General features: G+C 39.7%; 1 protein-coding gene across 6 annotated transcripts in view; it reads right to left on the bottom strand.

The window, feature by feature from the left end:
• Window positions 1-1892: 1892 nt before the first annotated feature.
• SPATS2L (spermatogenesis associated serine rich 2 like) overlaps window positions 1893-19254 on the bottom strand; it is a 78496-nt gene continuing 61134 nt past the window's right edge. For all 6 annotated transcript variants that reach the window (XM_064434002.1, XM_064434006.1, XM_064434001.1 and 3 more), the window contains 5 exons: window positions 12216-12274; window positions 8732-8841; window positions 8103-8205; window positions 5078-5298; window positions 1893-3236 (listed from right to left, as the gene is read on the bottom strand). In XM_064434002.1, coding sequence (XP_064290072.1) covers window positions 2841-3236; window positions 5078-5298; window positions 8103-8205; window positions 8732-8841; window positions 12216-12274 — 889 coding nt within the window. In that variant the 3' untranslated portion in view covers window positions 1893-2840. The remainder of the gene's footprint in view (window positions 3237-5077; window positions 5299-8102; window positions 8206-8731; window positions 8842-12215; window positions 12275-19254) is intronic.

The raw sequence follows: 19254 nt of genomic DNA, 5'->3' as shown, positions 1-19254 counted from the left end.
CATTTTCAAGCACATTAAGTATTGGAGGTTTTATCTTTTCTTTTTTCCCAAACATGGTTAACTAATGTAAGTTTTCCAAAGAGCTTGACTGCATTAAGTTACCTTCACTTTTTAGTTTTCCAGCTGTGTCTATGTGGATCTTTATTTTGCTGGGTTCTGCCCTTACTTTGAATTTAATCTTACACGAAAGATAAATAGATTCAACCTGCTTTAAAATACTGCCCCTTTAAGATGTGTTTCCACTTCTGGAAGAGCATAAAGTGCAGTGGGAATTCCATGTTTGTGTTTGAGTGAGGCCAAACAGCTGTATTTGCTTTGCTAATTGAGGGGACTTTTATAAAAGAGGACTGTCTTGGAAGGGAAGAGTTGCCTGCCATAAATTCCTTCAGCTCCCCTCAAACAAGTCCCTTAAAAGGAGAATTGCAGGTAGTTGTCTCTACAATGGGAAGATAAAGCAGAGTTTTGTTGAAGATGGGCCCAAGAGCTTTTAGCTACTTGTAACTACCATGAAATTGGCAGATATAATTCCAAGTATACAGACGCACATGAAATGAAAGATGATGATTCTGACACAGTTCCAGAGCACAGACATATAATGTGGTTAATATGTGCATTGGAATAACCTTCCCAAACAGTACAGATACTAGTCAAAACTTGGTGTGCTAAAACTGCAGCATTCCCACAAGCAGCCCTCTCTACAGCCTAACCAAACCCCATGCACAGCTCTTTAACAGAAAAGATGTCTTTGTATCATCAGAGAAAAGAGAAATGCCATGTCTCACCTGTTAGTCCTGGATCTGTCACACATGGAGCCTCCAGTACATCAAAGCTTGGCTGGTACTGAAGAGCACAAGGTGGTCCTGTTGTGCTGAGTTATGACTTATGTTATAGATTTTATTTATTTATCTGAAGAAGGTCACTTGGGAGAAACTGACTTAAGGAATAAAGTAACTTTCAATAATGTAATAATCAAGTGTAGAAGCTATAAGTAAGGAATAATGTTATTACAGGTAAGTTAGATTTCCTTTTTTTTTTAGGAAGGATTACAAGAAGAGACACATTTCACAACTTATATATAGATAATATAAGAAGTTCCCATGTAATATCTGCATGGAATTTGTAAATAAATCCCTTAGACTGAAGTTACAGTGAAACTGTAAGGCAGCAGATAAATTTTGAAAAGCTACCTATCTGATGGGTATGCACAACAGAGATTCTGGAATTTCAGTTCCATCTACTCCAAACCATTAGAAGTGTGATAAGTAATTAACTAGGATAATAGCAGTGCTTGCAGTGCTTAGAAAGCCAATGTCTACCTACACGTTTATTTTTCTTTCACCACTCTTCCAGATGACGATGAGTTATTGGCCTTCTAAAATCAGGTTTACCAATATTCACATGTGGGACACAGTATACGCATATAAAGAAAAATAAAAATTAGGGAATGCACTTTACTCTTCCCTTGGAGATTATTTTTCAAGGGCCCCAGAGAGGAATATCCAGTCAGTACTAAGGAAGTGTAGTCGGAGAACAGAAATCAGGCAGAGGAAATTGGTAAAAAGCAATAGTGAACAATCACCTAGGTGTAAACTTTTAAAGCTACTTAAGTGTCCTCCTGCTCTTCCTGACCTTTACACCTTTCTCATTCTGACACTTAGACCAACAGGTCACTTGACACCAGCTCTGGATTCTGACACCTTACGATGTTAAACAGTAACTTCCTGTAAAATGTGCTCAGCATGGAGGGGGCTCTCATGGCAAGGCTGTTTGGTGCGCTGTGGCATTAGAATCAAGCTAGAAGCAAAAGCTTAGTCCAGTCCAAACTCAGATGAAAGCCTCCCACTGATACCAGTTCCACTAGGTTAGGCACTGCAAAGCAGCAAACACCAGAGTATTTTAGAAAGAAGATTTTAATTATTTGGAAGAAACAGGTTTTCTGAAATACAGACTCAGAACATAAAGACTAAGTAATTTATTAGTCATAGCTCTTGTTATGGACAGATGGTTCCTACAGCAAAAATATAGAAAAATAATTTGAATTCAAGTCTAGAAGACCTGCAACTTTTCATATGCAAAAAATAAATCCAACTAGTCATAGAAAAGTGGCTGATAAGGATGGAGAACAGGGCTGTGCATCTGAATAGCCATTACTATATACATTCCAAACTTAAATGAGCATATTTCCTCAGCCTCATAAAAATAGTTTGTCCATGAAAAATACCAATATGTAATACATTTAATACAATTTATACTTGAATTTAAAGATCTCAGATTATGGAATAATAAGCTAAAATCAAATGAACTGCTTTTTCAACTCTTCTTGTATAGAACAATACTCTCTGTGTATACAGTGTGCATGCATGTACATGTATACACGCACAGAAAGAAAGAAGTGTATAGAGATTGGCTGAAAAGTTCTACAAGATTATTTGATGTCATCGCAGACCATAGCATACAGACTCCCTGGGATCCTTCTAACACAGGCTGCTCTATGAAATAATAAGGTTGACTGGTTAACCACATATCTACAACAGGTTTTTGCTATTATGAATTTAATTACCAATTTATCTTTCCAATCTAGATTTCATTTTTCTAAGAAGTAAATGCTGCTTTGGTAAGATTCCATACAGTCATGACAAAATAAATGCGAACATATTGGGGAAAGCCTTGAAAGTATGATTTAATTTTGATAATTAGTAGTAATAAAGATACCAACAAGTTTTAAGCAGCAAAAGATTTAAAAGACTATGTTCTGACTTATTTTCTTCACCAACAAGCTTTTCGAGCAACAAACTAAAATGAAGAGATTGAATTTCTCTGCCTGCCATCACTGTGACATTTTAAGCCACCAAAGTCACAGCTGGCACTGAAAGAACAGTGGCATCAGCAGAGACCTCCATCCTTGCAGGACATAAATTGCATTGTGACACCCTGCCAACGCTGCCTTGGAAAGGCCTGTGCTCTGCGGTGTCCGGCGTGTGATGCTTCCGTCGGGACCTCTCCGAATGCGTCGGATTCTCTGTGGTCCTTGCAGTTGTAGACTGCTCTTGATTTTTCATAGCTCCTTTATTTTTAGATCGAAAGCTGTTATGCTGCTGTCTTCTGTGTTCAGGCTTGGAACCACTCTTGGTATTTTGATCTGCCTCATTACTGGCACCTTGTGACTTATGAGATCCATTGAGCCGCATGTTTTGGTGCTGTGGGTTGAATCTCCGTCTCTGGCTAGAAGGCCCATTCTACCCAGAAAGAAATCAGATAGCTGTTAGGTTGTCTGAATCCTTCCAACAGGCCAAGAGACACAGCAGTCAAAATCAACAGTGTTACTGTTAGGAGGGAACAGGAGAGGGAAAACACTAAAAAGCTTTGATTGTTACTGGAGTCTCTTTGTAATACCTACAACCAGAACTATGAGTACCATACTACATTTGAGTAGCCTGGAGATACAGATGGCAGGTTCATCACTGATGCCAAATTAAAAACTGCCATGATTCAAGAGAATACAGAAAAGGGGATGAAATTCTAGACATCTCAACAGCAGTTGTCGAGAAAAGGGATCTGCAGGTTCTGGTCAAGAGAAGTTAAATTATGAATCAGCAGTGTCTTGGCAGCCAGGAGGGCCAAGCATGTCCTGGGGAGCATCAGGCCCAGCACTGCCAGCCGGGCAAGGGAGGGGATTGTCCTGCTCTGCTCTGCACTGGAGCAGCCTCACCTCGAGTGCTGGGGGCAGTTTTGGGTGCCATGATACAGGAAAGACATGGAACTATTAGAGAGTGTCCAAAGGAGGGCCAGGAAGATAGTGAAGGGCCTTGAGGAGAAGCCGTGTGAGGAGTGGCTGAGGTCACTTGGTCTGTTCAGCCTGGAGGAGACCTCACTGCAGTCACAACTTCCTTGTGAGGGGAAGAGGAAGGGCAGGCACTGAGCTCTTCTTGCTGGTGACCAGTGACAGAAGCAGAGGGAATGGCCTGAAGTTGGGTCAGGGGAGGTTTAGGTGGTGTATCAGGGAGAAGTTTTTTATTCAGAGGGTGGCTGTGCACTGGAACAGGCTCTCCAGGGAAGGGGGTCACAGCATCAACACTGACAGAGCTCAAGAAGTGGTTGGACAATGCTCTGAGGCACATGGTGGGATTCTTGAGGTGTCTTGTGCAGGGAGAGGAGTAGGACTCAGGATACTCTGTGATCCTCTGAGCAGTTAAGAAGTACTGAAGAACTTAATAATGACCTTTCCTAAAATCATGACTATTGCTTTCCTAGTAAAGCATTGTACAAGTACTACAGTGTGACTGCAGGAGAAACAGACAGTCACATGTACATTGAAGTCAAGTGAAGAATCCTCACTGTAGAAGACATGTTCATTGTGATATTTTGCTCAGAGGATGCTTTGATTCCTAGTGGGAAGTGGCTGAATTACTTTTATTTGCATGCCTGACAGGACAGGTGATTCCATACATGCACTGACATTATGCACCATCTTACATTTCCCTCTAGGCAACTACTTGAGCCTAAAATCCCTACTGGGACAAAGTTCTGACCAACTTTAGTGGCAGCTTTACCTAAGAACAATAGTACAGGGACATTCTAAGGTGCTATTACAACAAAATCTAATTCATATATGTATCATATATATAAAATAATGCTACTAATATAGCACAATACGATAACCTGTATTCTAGAGCTTCTGAAATAATATGCTTTTAAACCTGGCAGGATTCTGCTTTCAAAGTGTATCTAATAATTGTGCTTCAACAGCACATCAGCTGACCATTTGTCAAGGACAAAATGTTTCTCCTCCAGAGCAGTTAGCTATAATGGAGGGGTTTTCTCTTTCACTCCATTGCTGCCACTAGACACTTCTAAACAGACAGCTATCCTTACTTTACTCATATGCTATTTCTTCTTTGTATGTTCACACTGACTTGAAAATGAAGCTGGAAAATATATGCTTACTATCTTCAAAAATTATTAATTAAATATAGACCACAAACCAGTATTTGATTTTGTATTAACAACTTTCAATGCTGTATTTTTCTGAAAGTTTTGAAGTAATTTAGTTCAGTTCATGGCTGATTTGACATCTTACCTGCTTATTTGTTGGGACTCCTTGAGAAGAAGATTCTGTAGGATTGGAAGAAGGATAACTTTGTACTTTACTGCTGGCTGTTTTATTATCAGAGTTCTTGGCATTACTAGAGGACTTTCGGTTGTGTGAATTTTGCTTGCTAGTTGTTGCATGTGAGGTCATTGAAGACAGCAGTAAACTACATGGTGTTCTTGAGGAATAGTTGTTCTTTGGGTGAGAAACTGTAAAAAAAGGGTTTATGTGTTATCAGTTAAATGATCAACATCTAAACAGAAGGCTGTATTCTTACGCTGCTTACAGTTAATTTTGGAAGCATTGTTTCAATCTCACTTTGAATAATGAAGTAAGCTAAGTTAAGGCTAACTATTGAAGTACCTTGGTTGGAGTCAGGCTACAGAGTTCTACAACTCCAAGTCTGCCTCACTGCAAAGCACTTCTGGAGATAAAAGAGCCAATGTGGAGGCACTGCACTAAAACTGGAAGAAACTTGGCAGAAGGCCAGGCTTTTGGCACCCAAGATAACTTTACTTATTCCTCTCCAAAGGAAATGGGTAAAAAAGGTTCTTCTGTATCATGGATATCTCTAAAAAACTGGAACTGAATGCAATGCACTAATCCACTTTATGCAGACCACAGCATCAAGAACCACTACTGCCCATCTCAGTATATTCCTACTCTCTCAGTATTCCTACTCATCTCAGTATTTTGAGATCACCTAATTTACTAAGCACTGTCATGTTTGGATATGAAATGCACCCAAAATATCCTTGATTGCTTTCTGCATTTCTTCAAGCTGCCTTTGCGAAATGGCCCCCAAGCAGTCTTGAAGAGGACTCTGAGGCTAATGAAGTTCTTGATCTTAAATTGCTGTCCTAATTTTTCTGATTACGGAATTTTTCTGTTTCCTTCTGGTACAGATGACAAATTTGAGGCTCACTCCAGAGAGACACCTCTTGTTTTTTTCTAAGAGATACTTCTATTTTTTCACTTCTAGTAAAGAGAAATAAGATGAGGAATCATTTTAGTAACTAAGCAATCATCTGTTAGTTTTTCTGAGGATCTTACTCACTTACACCAACAGCTACTTCTCCCACTAGGTGTCCTCTTCAGAAAAACAATGCAATGATCTGCACATTGAACTGAATTTTCTCTCCTGAGTTCAGTGAGGCCAACCATCCCTGAATTCTATTAATTCTCTCTCATCTAAAACAGACTGCTGCACATGGAAGCCCATATAAAAACCCAGATGCTCATCATAAAAATCTATTTTTAACAAAAAAGATGTACAAGGAAAGGATACCGTGTGTTCTGATATATGTCGTCCAATTATTTTTGTTTCTTCCTGTCCTTCATTTTGAGTATAGGCTGTCTATGATCTCCTCATGCAAGAACATTCCTTCCTTTGCACAAGTTCTGTGGGTTTGGTTATTGCTTTTGTTAAAGCCCTTAAGAGTGGCTGTTCTCAGCTATAGGCCTTGTATAATCTCTTGTTTGAGGGGTATTTGCAGCTCCGAGCAGGGTATGGGTCTCATTGAGAGAAGATGCTAAGAGAAACATCTTTTGCACTGAAAAGCTCTTGTCAAAGACACCAATCATCACAGGTCGCTCATCTAAGGTCACTGAGGGCAGGTATGAGCAAAGTTCTTCAGACACTCAGTGCTCTATCAGTCATCCCTAGGATGACAGTGCTCCCCTGATAATAGCTGCTCTTCTGACTTCACTGACCTGATTTAAACAGGCCTGCATCAAACTATGCTTATGTAATGCCTTACTGAAACGAGGTATAAATAATTAACTTGCAGAATTAACTGCAGCTGGAAGTTATTTAGGAAAGTAGTTCAGTGAGTTTTAAAAAATAGTCTATGGTTGTATCAATAGCAGCTGTGGTATTATTAGTCAAGGTAATCTTTATGGAATTTTCGATCTCTTATGCTTCAGGGTATTAGGGTCTATGAGGTGACTGTAAACAATTAGATGCATTACTGGGAAGTTTATGTCTTCCTCTGAAACATCCTGGGTTGGTTTCACTGAGAGACAGGATGTGGGGTTAGATGGAACTTCAAAGTGTTCTGCAAAAGCAATTCTTATGGTCTAATGAGTTAAACTGATTATGCCTCCAAGCAGTCAGTTCTTTAGCTGTGCAGTCAGAAGCTTGTATTGGCAGACTGTGTAGTACTTTCTCGGTTTTCTACTTTTAGGAACTACTTGAAAACATTTATTATTTTCCTTCTACCAAGATGCGCTTGCTCAGAATTGTTTTATCAGTTTTCTCCTGAATGGAATACCATAGGACATGGTAATGTACTGGGCAAAGCCTTATATCATTTACTTTGTTTTAGGGGAAAAAAAATCATGACAGAGACAAGAAATAGGCTCCTATTTTGCAACAGGGACATGATACTTGAAGCAAAAAATTTCCTGAACCTGAATTTCCAAGCAGAAGGGCAGATGATTTAGAAACAGAAGCTTGGAGAAAAAGCCTGAGGAGAGACCTTACTGCTCTCTACAAGTATACCTAAAAGGAGGTTCTAGCAAGGTGGGATCAGTCCAACCTTAGTGATTCTATGATTTGGGACTCCAGACAGCTTCTGAAAAACCCAGTGAACACTGTTAAAAAGCTGGGGAGATACTTCTTGGCAGGAGAGATCTGAATTGGTTCCATTACATTATACACACACAGAGAAGCTTTCAATTTACTATTTATTTATAAATTACTGAATTTGTGTATTCCCTGGAGTTGGGATCCTGTTTAGATTGAAAACTCCAACTGATCTGAGTAATACCTGGAAATCTTTGACAAAGATGGTACTGTGCACCTGCATATGGAGTGTGCAGCCCAGGCACAGTGAGTCTAGCATGTTGCAAACTGTTAAGTTGACTTGTGTGTGTTCAGCAGTCCTGCTGCATACAGACACCACTCATATTGGCCTGGCTTCACACTCCCACACTGGCAGCACACGTGCTGTCAGCTCTGCTGAACAGCTATGTTCTGAGAAACTCAGTGAGAGGGATCATCAGCACTTACTTTCTCCACAGAGCTGAATCTGGGTCTTCAGCTGCTCTGTATCACAGGAAAATCGGGCAGACCTGCCCAGCTCTTCATCGTATTTCCGCTCACTCACAAAGTGCTGCAAAAACAGACATGTTAAAAGTGATTCATATTCTGAGCAAAAGGCTCTATGGATGGTAAAAGAACCAATCAATACTTAAGTTCACTTAAAGGCTCAATAAATTCTTGACCCTGCCCTGTTCACAAGATCTCTGTGCAGAACCAAGTATTTTCCCATCCTCACCAAATTACATCTCAGAGCCCAGTGATGGGTGTATCACTCCCACACTTGGGAAGTGGGTCATTTCAGCACAGAATGTATATTTGCTCACTGAACCTGAAGCTATCAGGTTTACTTGCTGAGTCTAAATGATACAACAACAACAAAACTCCCCTCTGCTACACTTAGGAGGGGATAGCTTACACTTCTCTGACAGCATCTGTACACTGCTCAGAGGTGCTACAAATGCTATATTCTCCCTATGGAAAGCTATTTACCCCTTGGCCTATAACAGGAATAAACAGCCTGGGCATGTTAGTGTGACAACTCTTCCTTGGCATTTCTGCAAATGGCTAAAATACCCAAGCAGAAGAGAATGCCTGACCTTAATTTCAGCCCTGAGTTCAGAGAGTTGTGCTTCAGCCATCTGACTGGCTAGGTCTGCCAGTCTCTTCAGCTCCTCTGCTTTCTTCTGCCGAGCAGTCAGGATTTCCACTGCCAAATACCAACAGTCAGTCATTAATGCTAAGAAGGTAAATTGCTCTGTAATTTATTAGTCTTTGGGCATTAACACGGTACATCCCATGTGAGACAAACACTGACTTCAACTGGACTTCCAATATGATACTTGCACACATTAAATTGATCGGTATATTTCACTGAACTGCCTGATTTTGAAAAAGATCTGAAAGTGGGACAGCTGTCAGAAAATCTAAGTTAAACCAATCCTCCAACATTCAGATGAAGAGGGGCAAATACATGTTGTTTTGAGTTTTCTAGTGCTTTATTTTGAAGCATAAAAACAGAGAGCCTTCCAGAGACATGGAAAGAAGCATTACACTGAGTCACCAGCCTGTTTCTGAAGACATGCTGTATTTGATGGGAATTTCACTTCCTCTGAATAAAACCTGTTCATATACAGTTTATGTTAAAGTCAGTGGCATCGCAATTTTGCTTTTACGTATGGAATATATCTATTTGCCATTTCAACAGTAAAGCAGCATTGAAGGCAAACAGTCTTTATGAAAAAAATACTAAATATTCATTACTGCCTGTCTTGTATATTCTATGTAAGGAAGGGGTGAGTAGTTGTATTCTTAAAGGGAAAGATTAATTACAAACCACGAAGCAATGGTCTACTTGTACACAAGATAATATGATATAATTTTGGTGGAAATATATGCAAAATATTACCAAAATGGTGACTCAGAGAAAAAGCAACAACTGATTAATTGGATGATGGGATCAGTACATATGGCAGAGAGGGAACAACATCTAAATGTAAAATAGTAACAATCATAGTCTTTTGTCTTGAGCTTACACATACAGTCAGGGGGAGTGGTATTTGATGTAAATTATCCGAAGGACACAGACTCCATTACAGCAGTACAGATTTTGGCTTCTTTGCCTTCTTTTTGCCATAAATTTCCACAGCACACTTGACAAGTCATGTAACCAGCCTATACTTTTTAATGCTATTTTTAAAGGTGAGAATTAATTATATTTCACGGACAGTTTGCTTCTCAACCCCTTATAATTTATTTAATCAGATAACACCTTCTTTTGAAAGCATTGTACAGTCAACAAGTAGTTTGGGCCAGAAGTGACCTTTAAAGGTCTCTAGTCCAACCCCCTGCAATCATCTTCAAGAGATGGGGTTGCTCAGAGCCTGACCTTGAATGCTTTCAGGGATGAGGATCTCCTCTCCTCTGGGAAACCTGTTCCAATGTTTCACTGAGTACAACATGGCCCAGCAGGCACAGGGAGACCCAGCTGCACCTGTACAGCTGTGTGGGAGCAAACAAACTGTGCAACTGTAGAGGAGTGTGTGTCACACATGGCAGGGAAGGCAGAGGGTGGCTACAGTTCCTTGAACCCTGCTGGTAAATCTGTGCCTACATTATTAGCTATGCTAAGAAGCTGCCATCTTTCCAGCTGATCTTTTCTATTCTGTTTTTTTAGAATATGGTCTACGAGAGTGAGAAAATTTTATCACATTAAATGAACAGTTTACCAGGTGCTTACCTTGTCCAATAGTTCTGCTTTACTGCTTATTCTAGGTAATACTAATATTGTTCCTCCCCAAGATCAATATCCTCTTTGCTAAAGTGACTACCCAGACCATATGATCTTATCTCATACTGGCATTTATTTCCATGAGATGCCAGCCAAATACCCATGTTTTTAAAAAAACCTGAAATTATCATATTTGGAATTTTTCCTAGTGTTGACAGTAAGAATAAGATCACCCACTGTAAAACAGTCCTTGAGTGCAGCAAAGAGATATGAAAATAAATAACATTCTAAATCCTGCTTAGCATGTTACAGTCCTGAAACAACTTTCTGCCTAAGTTTCTGAATGCATTTTACAGCCTACAGCAGCCTTGAGAGACAGCAGATCTCACACTGCTGGAGACAGGCACTGGGCCATCCACTGCCGTGGGTGGAGCTGGCAGGGAAATAGAAACAGAACACACCATGTGCAAATGCAGCACTGCGTGCTGGTAGGTAGGAATTAGGTTTACTTTCCACAACAATTCCTATAACTGGCCAAGATTAATGAAGGGGTCCTATAATACCCATCAACCCTGGACAGTGGATTTCCAAAATGTGGATTTGTTTCTGCATTTAGGGCTTAAAACTGCATCTGCTGATCAGTGGGAATGCTACTATTGGTTTTCCCAGGAATGAGTACATGTTCTGTAGCTGATAATGGCTACCTGGTATCTGGTAACCAAAAACTGCTGATCTATATCCCTCCACAAGTGCTTCCCAGAATAACCCAAAGCTTCAAATTCACATCTCTTTCATGTATTCCTAGAAAATTAGCAAATAAAATTCAAACCACAAACTTTGCAAATCTTTGCTGTCGTAACTCGGTACCTTCTAGTTTCTACACACATATAACTGCACTTGGACAGCAACAGAGAATTTAGAGCATTTTTTTTTCAACAAAAATTCAATTGTTATACTTTTGTGAACTAAGTGAGTTCTAAAAGCAGATGAAGCATTCAAAAATGTTAAATGTATTTGTGACACTGCTTGGAAGGACCTTAAATTCACGAAATCAATAAAAGGATTGTATGCAATCATATCAAGGACATTTTCATCTGCCAGGAAAAGTATCATTCTAATAATGCTTTGGTTACTCTTCAATTTCTTGCTTAGCATTCTCTACTGAAACATGTCTCTCTGTACTTCCTGGAGGTATATACAAACATTGTATCTTGGATGGAGTGTTAGACAGATATTGTGCTGTCCTAATACAAGGCTCATCTGGCTTCCCCCCGCCCCCACCAGAATATATATACATGAAAATGCAAAAACCAAAGACAACATGAAAGCCTGGAATCAGATTGACTCCCACAGATTATTAAGAAAACAGACTGAAGTAAAGATCTGGTTTTTTGGTTTTAAAAAAAATTTCTAATTCATAAGCTTGATCACTGTCCCTTAAAGCTATGCAAGGCAGCACAATAACCTACTCCCTAATTCCAGTATTCTAACTGATGTAATACAAGCCAGCAAAAAGTGATTGAAAAATGGAAACAAAGTAATTGAAAAACCATAGGAATTAGGGAAACAAAAAAGTGGTCAAAAAGCTCTGATAGGCAAGCTGAAGGAGTAAGTAACTTATATCTAACTTCATTTCACCTTCTGATTTACCTTAATTTCGTAATACTGAAATTTTGATGCACAATCCTCATAGAAACTACCCTGGCACATCAAAGCCTTATCTGACTACACATACAGAGTGAAAGATGATGGAATGCTGCTAACCAGATTTATGGATTGTGTTATTTTCTATCAAACAAAATAACTGTTTCAACAGTATTCCAAAATTTCCCTGTATATTTTTTTTTACTTACTGGCTTCTTCTTTAACTTTATCAATTTCTGCCATTAATGACACTTCTTTGTCTACGATGCTAAAAAAGAAAAAAAAAGAAAAAATAATTTAATTCATGCTAAAACTTCATCAAAAGCTGTAACTACAGAGACTTCAGACATTAACAATGGGCAGTTTTGAAATGAATAAGACTTAAAAAATTGAAGCTGAAGAAATACCTAGGCAAGCCAGCTATAAAAAATCAGTGATAATGAGTGTGTGTTGCTTTCCACAAACATCTCACTGGCCTTCCCCCGTATCTGCACAGATATGGAAATCAGTCTCATTCAGCACAGCAATCCTCAAATGAGTAAAGAGTCTGTTTGCTAATAAAGCCAGATAGACCACTGCTGCTAGCCAGATTAATACAGCTTAGGTTTCGGCACAAAACTAAGAATGAAACAAAATTAAAGATGGTCGGAATGAGTTCCTTTTCTTCCTTAGAGAAATTTTTGCAAAATATGTCAAGGTAAACAAGAAAATGGTTTGTGATGTAAATAAGCATTAAAGTATCTCCATAACAGAAGTCAGCTTCCTAGCCCCCTATTCCCTCCAGGACTGGAAGGAGCTTTTCCACTTTTACCTGGCCTTCCTAAAGGAATTGTGTGCCTCTCCATTTATAAATGCCTGGTGTGCAGTCCCTGACAGTGCTTATAAGCTGTCAGAGTGCAACTGATCAGGTGGGTCTGCTGAGAGCAGACAGGACATGTGCTAAGTTGGTCCCACTATGAATGCAGTGACATTGTCCAGGGGAGTAACATCTCTGCAGAATGCTCTCCAGGGAACAGTGCTCTGGCATGCAGTTCTGTTTTCCCCTCACTAAATTATTCTTAAATTTAAGTTCACATGTAATAAACACCACCAACATTAGTGTTTGTGTTTGCATAAGTGAGTAAATTCAAGCAGCTGAAGGAGAACTTTCAAAAAGTAGGTCAAACACCAGAAGTACATCTAGGCACGCACTCAAGGGAAGAGTGGAGCTCTCAACCCTGTTAGTAAAATCAACCTTAAACATTGGCTTTTGGACCCAGTGAAGACACTGAACAGGCTTCTACATATGAACAGGCTTCTAGTGAAGGAAGATGTTATAGAAAACTTAAAACCAAAACATTTGTCTAGATCATCCTTAGCAAGAAAGAGAAGACCCTGCACAGTTCAGCAGGCAGTAAAGAGAGACAGAAACTTAGAGAAATATTGACAGGTCCTTAACTAAAAACAGGGAATGATTGGTGAGCAGGCAGCGTGGGGAACACATGGCAAACACACAGCTGACAACCAAACATTCACCAGCTACAACATGTTCAAGTGCCACTCATCCTTCCTTGAAATCCTCCAACCGACCTCACAATATTTTTTTTTTGTTTCATACACAGAAACAAGACTAAAATTATTGTTTTAGCCTGCCAGATCAATTTAGTGTGACCTACCCACCAGAGGAAATAAAACAGCAGGGCTTTTTTACGGTAGAGCAAATCAGTTAAGAGGTAGTGACAATGGAAGGACACAATTGTTCCAGTTGGCACTCAACACTCTCCAGGCATTAAGCATTAAGCTTGAATGCCAAATAAGCAGGTGATGACTCCAGCTTGCTAATCTAAACAGTCATAGCTTCTCAGAATTAATCTATTTTCAATTAGCTTTTGTAACTACACGGTTTAATAAACTTCCTTGACTTTCACAACAGGTGGCTGAAACAAGTCTTTTAAGTTCTTACCTATTTCTGTCCTCCACAAAGAGAATCTAGTTATCTTTATTACTTTCTCTTAAATTAAAAAAAAAACCCTGCTTTTTCTGTCTCTGTTATCAAAGTGTCTCCCTAGTGCACTACACAGGTTATATAAACAAACTTTTGTCTGGAAAACATTCAAGCAACAAGGTCACAACAGCAGAACTCATCAGAAGAGTGTTTTAGTGCAGCTCTTTCCAGGATTGTCCTCTCTGCACTCCAACAACAGATCCTTAGTAAACCAGTGGCCCCATACATTTTATTTTGATGCCAAATAAAACCACTTTTAATACTAGAATGAAAACAAGGCCATAGCAGTCCTGTATTCATCTTATAGTCATGTCTTATCTGTTACTAGACAGTCTTCCACTCCTAATGTTTCATTTTGGTCTCTGACGAACATTTTAGGAAAGTGTTTGTATGTTGTAGCAGTAGAGAACAGGACTGATGAATTTAAAGAACAACCATCTGAGTACTTCCTTTCCAGCTATAAACTAACATTGGAAAAAAAAATAAAGAATAATACAACAAAGAAACTGTTTGGTGCCTTTGTCCACGTCAGAAACTACGTTTCTTTAACAGACAGATCTTGAAAATGTTTTTCTTCCCTGAAGACTATGCAGCTGTACTAATTTGTACCAGCAGAGGACATGCCCTCTCTCTCTTGGCTAAAGAAAAGGAACATTAATTTTCATCTGGAAATGTACAGCCACATTTCTCAGCTTGGAAACCATAAACTGCCATGTGTCATATATGGGGAAAGTTAATGTTTCTTTAGAAATGTCCTAGGCCAACCAGCAACAGAAAATGCAAAACAGAGCAATACTGCCTCCAAGAAGAATTTATCAAAGTTATAAACAAATGAAAACAACAGACAGAAAACTGGAAAAAAACCCTGGCCTGGGGGAAAAAAAAAAAGACAAATGACAAATACAGAGAGAAATCTTAATGCTAACATATAGAAGGAGAAAGGACAAAAGCAGTGTGGAAAAATCAATGGTTGTCTCTCATTCCTGCAAGTATCCCATTGTTTTCATGTGAAGGTCTGACAGTCACTTAAACTGAACATCTCCTTAACTTCGGAGTTCTACCATTTTTAATGCATTTTCTGGAAAAATGCCCTACTCAGCCTTAAAACAGTGACTGTGATTTGATCACAGCAAAAGTGTTACTGAGAACTGCTCGAAGCTCAGTGCAGCAATACCTCCCAGGAAAGCATTTTCTTTTAATGCTTCTTAGTGTCATGTGGCACTAAAATGTTGTATCAAATTGGTACACTCCAGTGCACAGTCTGCAGCCATTGGTGTGCTGTGGAGAACTGGACACTGAGTGCTACAGGAACTTCCTGCACAATCAGGTATCATCAGATTTGAGCTCTAGCAGAGCAAGGAACAGAATGCATTTCAGATCTAAAGACACCTGAGGGAAAACATCCTGCTAATTTCTTGCTCTCCAGTTATGTTGTTTCTCTTAGGTTTTCTATAGCTGTTTGGAACCAGGTTTAAAATCGTGAATGTACTACTTTAGCTGATGTTCAGAAGAGTTCACAATCCTGTCAATTTTTTCTGATTACTCTGAACATTAAAAATCTGAAAGGCATGGCTGAAGCCATGCCTTCTCCTTACCTTGAATGTCAATATCAACACCTGAACATATTTCCACATACTATTAGAGACTCTGGTGACAAACATACAACTCAGAACTACTTCTTTCTTGTACCTGAATCCATGCCCTAATCATCAGTCCATGGGTTCCCCTGCTGTAGCAGACCAAACACTGGGGCTCAATTCCCCCCTTCACTGATCAGACTCAAGACAGATCTGAATCAAGTGAGCCTTATCTCTCTGACTCTATGACTCATGATATAGAAACAAACAGAGTAACATTACTATCTCTTTCTTTTCTGTCTCCCTTCACCACACCTGTCTCCTAAAAGGACTGATTCTTCCTTTTCTTACCCCTCACGTTTTCAGGATCAGGACCTGGGTAACAAACTTGAGCTACCAGATCATATCACTGTTCACCACAGGTCAGTACCTGCACTTTGGAGCTCAGGATTTAGCACTGTTTGAGCTTAATATCCAGGTGAAATTTTGAAGTGGGGCTCAGGAATGAGACAATTTTGTTGAGGGAACAGGGCAAAGCAGAGGCTTAACACAGAGGACATGCAAATGAGACACAGCCAGAGCCTGTGCTGTAGAGATATGAGATGCAGCAGGAGAGACAGCAGCTCTCTAGGAATCATTTTGCTGAATGGATTTTGAAGGCAAAACCAGAAGTAGCCTATTCCTGGTCAAATGAAAAGAACTCATGCCTTGGCCTTACAGAGGCTGGCAGGATTCACACTAGGGTACAATGGCAAAAGAGCTGCAAGTGCCAAACTACAATGAGCTGCTGGCACAGCAATGATAGGGGAAAATTATGCTGACAGCTGCCTCATTTCACAGTTTTGTACTCAGAACAAATTCTGAATTTGTTCTGACATTAGTGAAACAAAATAATCTTCCCCTAGTTTACAGCATGAAATCCAGTATTTGCACAGTGCTAAAGAAAGGATATTTTCAGTCAGCTGCAATACCTCCAAATTCCACTAAAATGATTAAAGTTATTAGTGCCTCTTGAGAAAAGCTGCTTCAGATTGCCAGGCTGGCTGATTTATAGCTTTACTGATGAGAATCATAAGGTTTCCAGATGACCAGAATCTTCTTTTTCCTTCTGCCTCTTCTAGGCATTATGACAAACCTATTGTGCTTGAAGACATGGGGAAATAAAAAGGCGAAGCTGCCATGGAGGCAAACATGCTGATGCAGCTCTCAAAGGTAAGTCCCAGCTGCATGGTATAGAAGTTACTGTAAAGCAGAATTCAAATGAGTCCTTTCATAACCCTGTTAAACCCCTCAAAATGCCCATTTTCTCCTTGGGGCATTTAATAAGCTTTATGCCCCCTGACCCAGCTTTGTGAACATTTTGAGAATGTTCTTCTGGAGACTGAGGAACAGTGTAGGCTGTGGCATCCTGAATAACTGCAGCAGGGCTCTTCATCTGGAAGGGGGAAGAGTTGTTCTTTTCTGGGCATCCTCTGGGCACTGCTTCAGCTGGAGAGCTGCTGAACACTGAGGTACAATTTGAACCCTTTTTCATGAGGGAGTAGTGAGACACTGTTAGAGTCTGACAGTTTAGGCATCAACAAAAATACAACATACTCCAGTGATGTTGCTCTGTCAACACTTTGGAACAGACCCCAGCAGCTCCTTGAAGCTGTGCTGATTGACAAACTGCTGACAAGCCCATGCAAGTTTGAGGGATGTTAGTGCTGTTACTGTCTCTGCTGTATTTGAGCTAAGGTTACATTCAAATTCATGAGATGGTCCTGATAAGCTCTGCTTTAAGTATTATGCTTTTTGTCTTGCACATATTTCCCTTCTAGCATGAAGGCACTTGACCCACAGGCATCGTAAAAAGACAACTGATAAGAATCTCTAATCCAATTGTGTATTTCACAAAAGGATCCTGCACATCAGTCCAAAAACTAGAACTGTCCCTGTCAAACTTCTGGCACAAGGAGCTAGAATGATGTGATGAGAATGTAAATTTAAAGCCCAATCACCTGTACTAGGTGATTATAAGTGTTAAAGGATTACTGACTAGCCATGCTACTTTGTAAATGGAGAAATGATATTTCTAGTTTTCTTTATATTAATAGGAGACATACATATATTGTAGAAAATACCTGTAGGACAAGCTGGTACATTACATATTTTGCAATGTTTCAGTAGATTATATTCTTCCAGTATTAGCTCAACATTATTTAAATGTTCACAATGCTTGAAGGTTATTTGATTACCATATCAGCAAATGCACAATGATTACACAGCAAACCAGATTACATGAATTTTCATTCTGATCACTAGTACACTCTGACAATAAGAAGATAAACAAAAGACAGCATAAATAAATTCACTGAAATTCTTCCCTCTGCAGAGCACAATCTAGTAGAACTGAAAATGCCCAAAGGCTTTTAGTTATTCACGTTCATTTTGTGTAATTTTTTATCTACCTTCACTAACACTGTTTTCTTCAGCAGCCAGCCCGCACAGTGTGATCTGGTAAATGCACCGTAATTAAAGGCCTATTTGCAATTTTCTTTTAAGAATTCTTTACAAACAATTAGAAATTCATTGCCTCATCACAAAAACCTGTTTAAGCTAAAAACTGACATGGAAAACGTTTTCCTGAAAGCACATTTCTAAATTTTAGTTATTTAGAGATGAAGGCATCATCTCACAATTTGGCAGTTTTAACAATGGTGACTATGAGTTGCACCATGGCTTGTCAGCATCCCACACATTTTTACACAAACTTGTAAAGTATTTCTTTCCACTTCTGAGTTTCAGTTCTGATCTGATTCCTGAGGTATCTGCACACCTTATTGGTTAAATATTTTAGCCTAAACACACTACAGCAAGGACAAGACAGTTGTTGAGCTCCTGCTACAGAAAAGAAGTAACTTTCTCAAAAGCACATTGGAAAGTCACCTTAAAGAAAGGTCTGGCTTTTTGGTGTAATATCAGTTGAAGTTTTTCAAGATAATTATTCTCTTTTTGTGTTTAGTAAGCTAGAGTTCTCATTAGTCTGACAACTGTGAGATCAGAAAGGATATAGTCACCTCTCATCCTCAATGCCATGTACAAAATCAAGAGTATAGCTTCAAAACCTGTGTTCTGTGTTTTACTGAGGACGACAAACACACCCATGAATGACTGGGAGGGAAGAGGGGACACACAGCACCAAAAAATACGGACAACAGCTAAGAAACAATGTAATCCACCTTTGAATCTCACCTCTTTAATCTGGCTTTACAAACTTGTTAAAAAATACCATGATGAAGAAAGTAATTGTAAAAGATAAAGAGGTCAGAAGAGGGACTTGTGTATCTCATTGAAACATAACTCCCCCCAGTTCCAAGAACTCTGTCTGTTCTCTCCACTAATGCACAGCAAGGGCAATCCCAGACTGCTGGAGGTCGTGAGAAGAGCGCCAGCACAAGTTCCTCTCCCAGTGCTGCAGCTCTCCAGGCAGGTGCCCAGCCTGGGGCCAGAGCAGTTGGATCAGGTTCTCCCAGACCACCCAGGCAGCAGGGCCAGAGCCCAGGGGCCTTGGTCAAAGCCCTTCTCTGTGGAAGTACCTGAAAACCCAGCGGGGCCAAGGAAACTGGAATGCAAGGAGATTATTTTTATCTTCCCTGTGCTGACAAGGTTAAGGACTGGATCGCGCGACTGATGGGCAAACATCAC

This window comes from Passer domesticus, chromosome 10 (genome assembly GCF_036417665.1).
Source record: "Passer domesticus isolate bPasDom1 chromosome 10, bPasDom1.hap1, whole genome shotgun sequence".
In the NCBI taxonomy this organism is placed as follows: domain Eukaryota; kingdom Metazoa; phylum Chordata; class Aves; order Passeriformes; family Passeridae; genus Passer; species Passer domesticus.
Note: the sequence above shows the minus strand (reverse complement) of the source record. Positions and strands in the feature narration are given on the sequence as shown.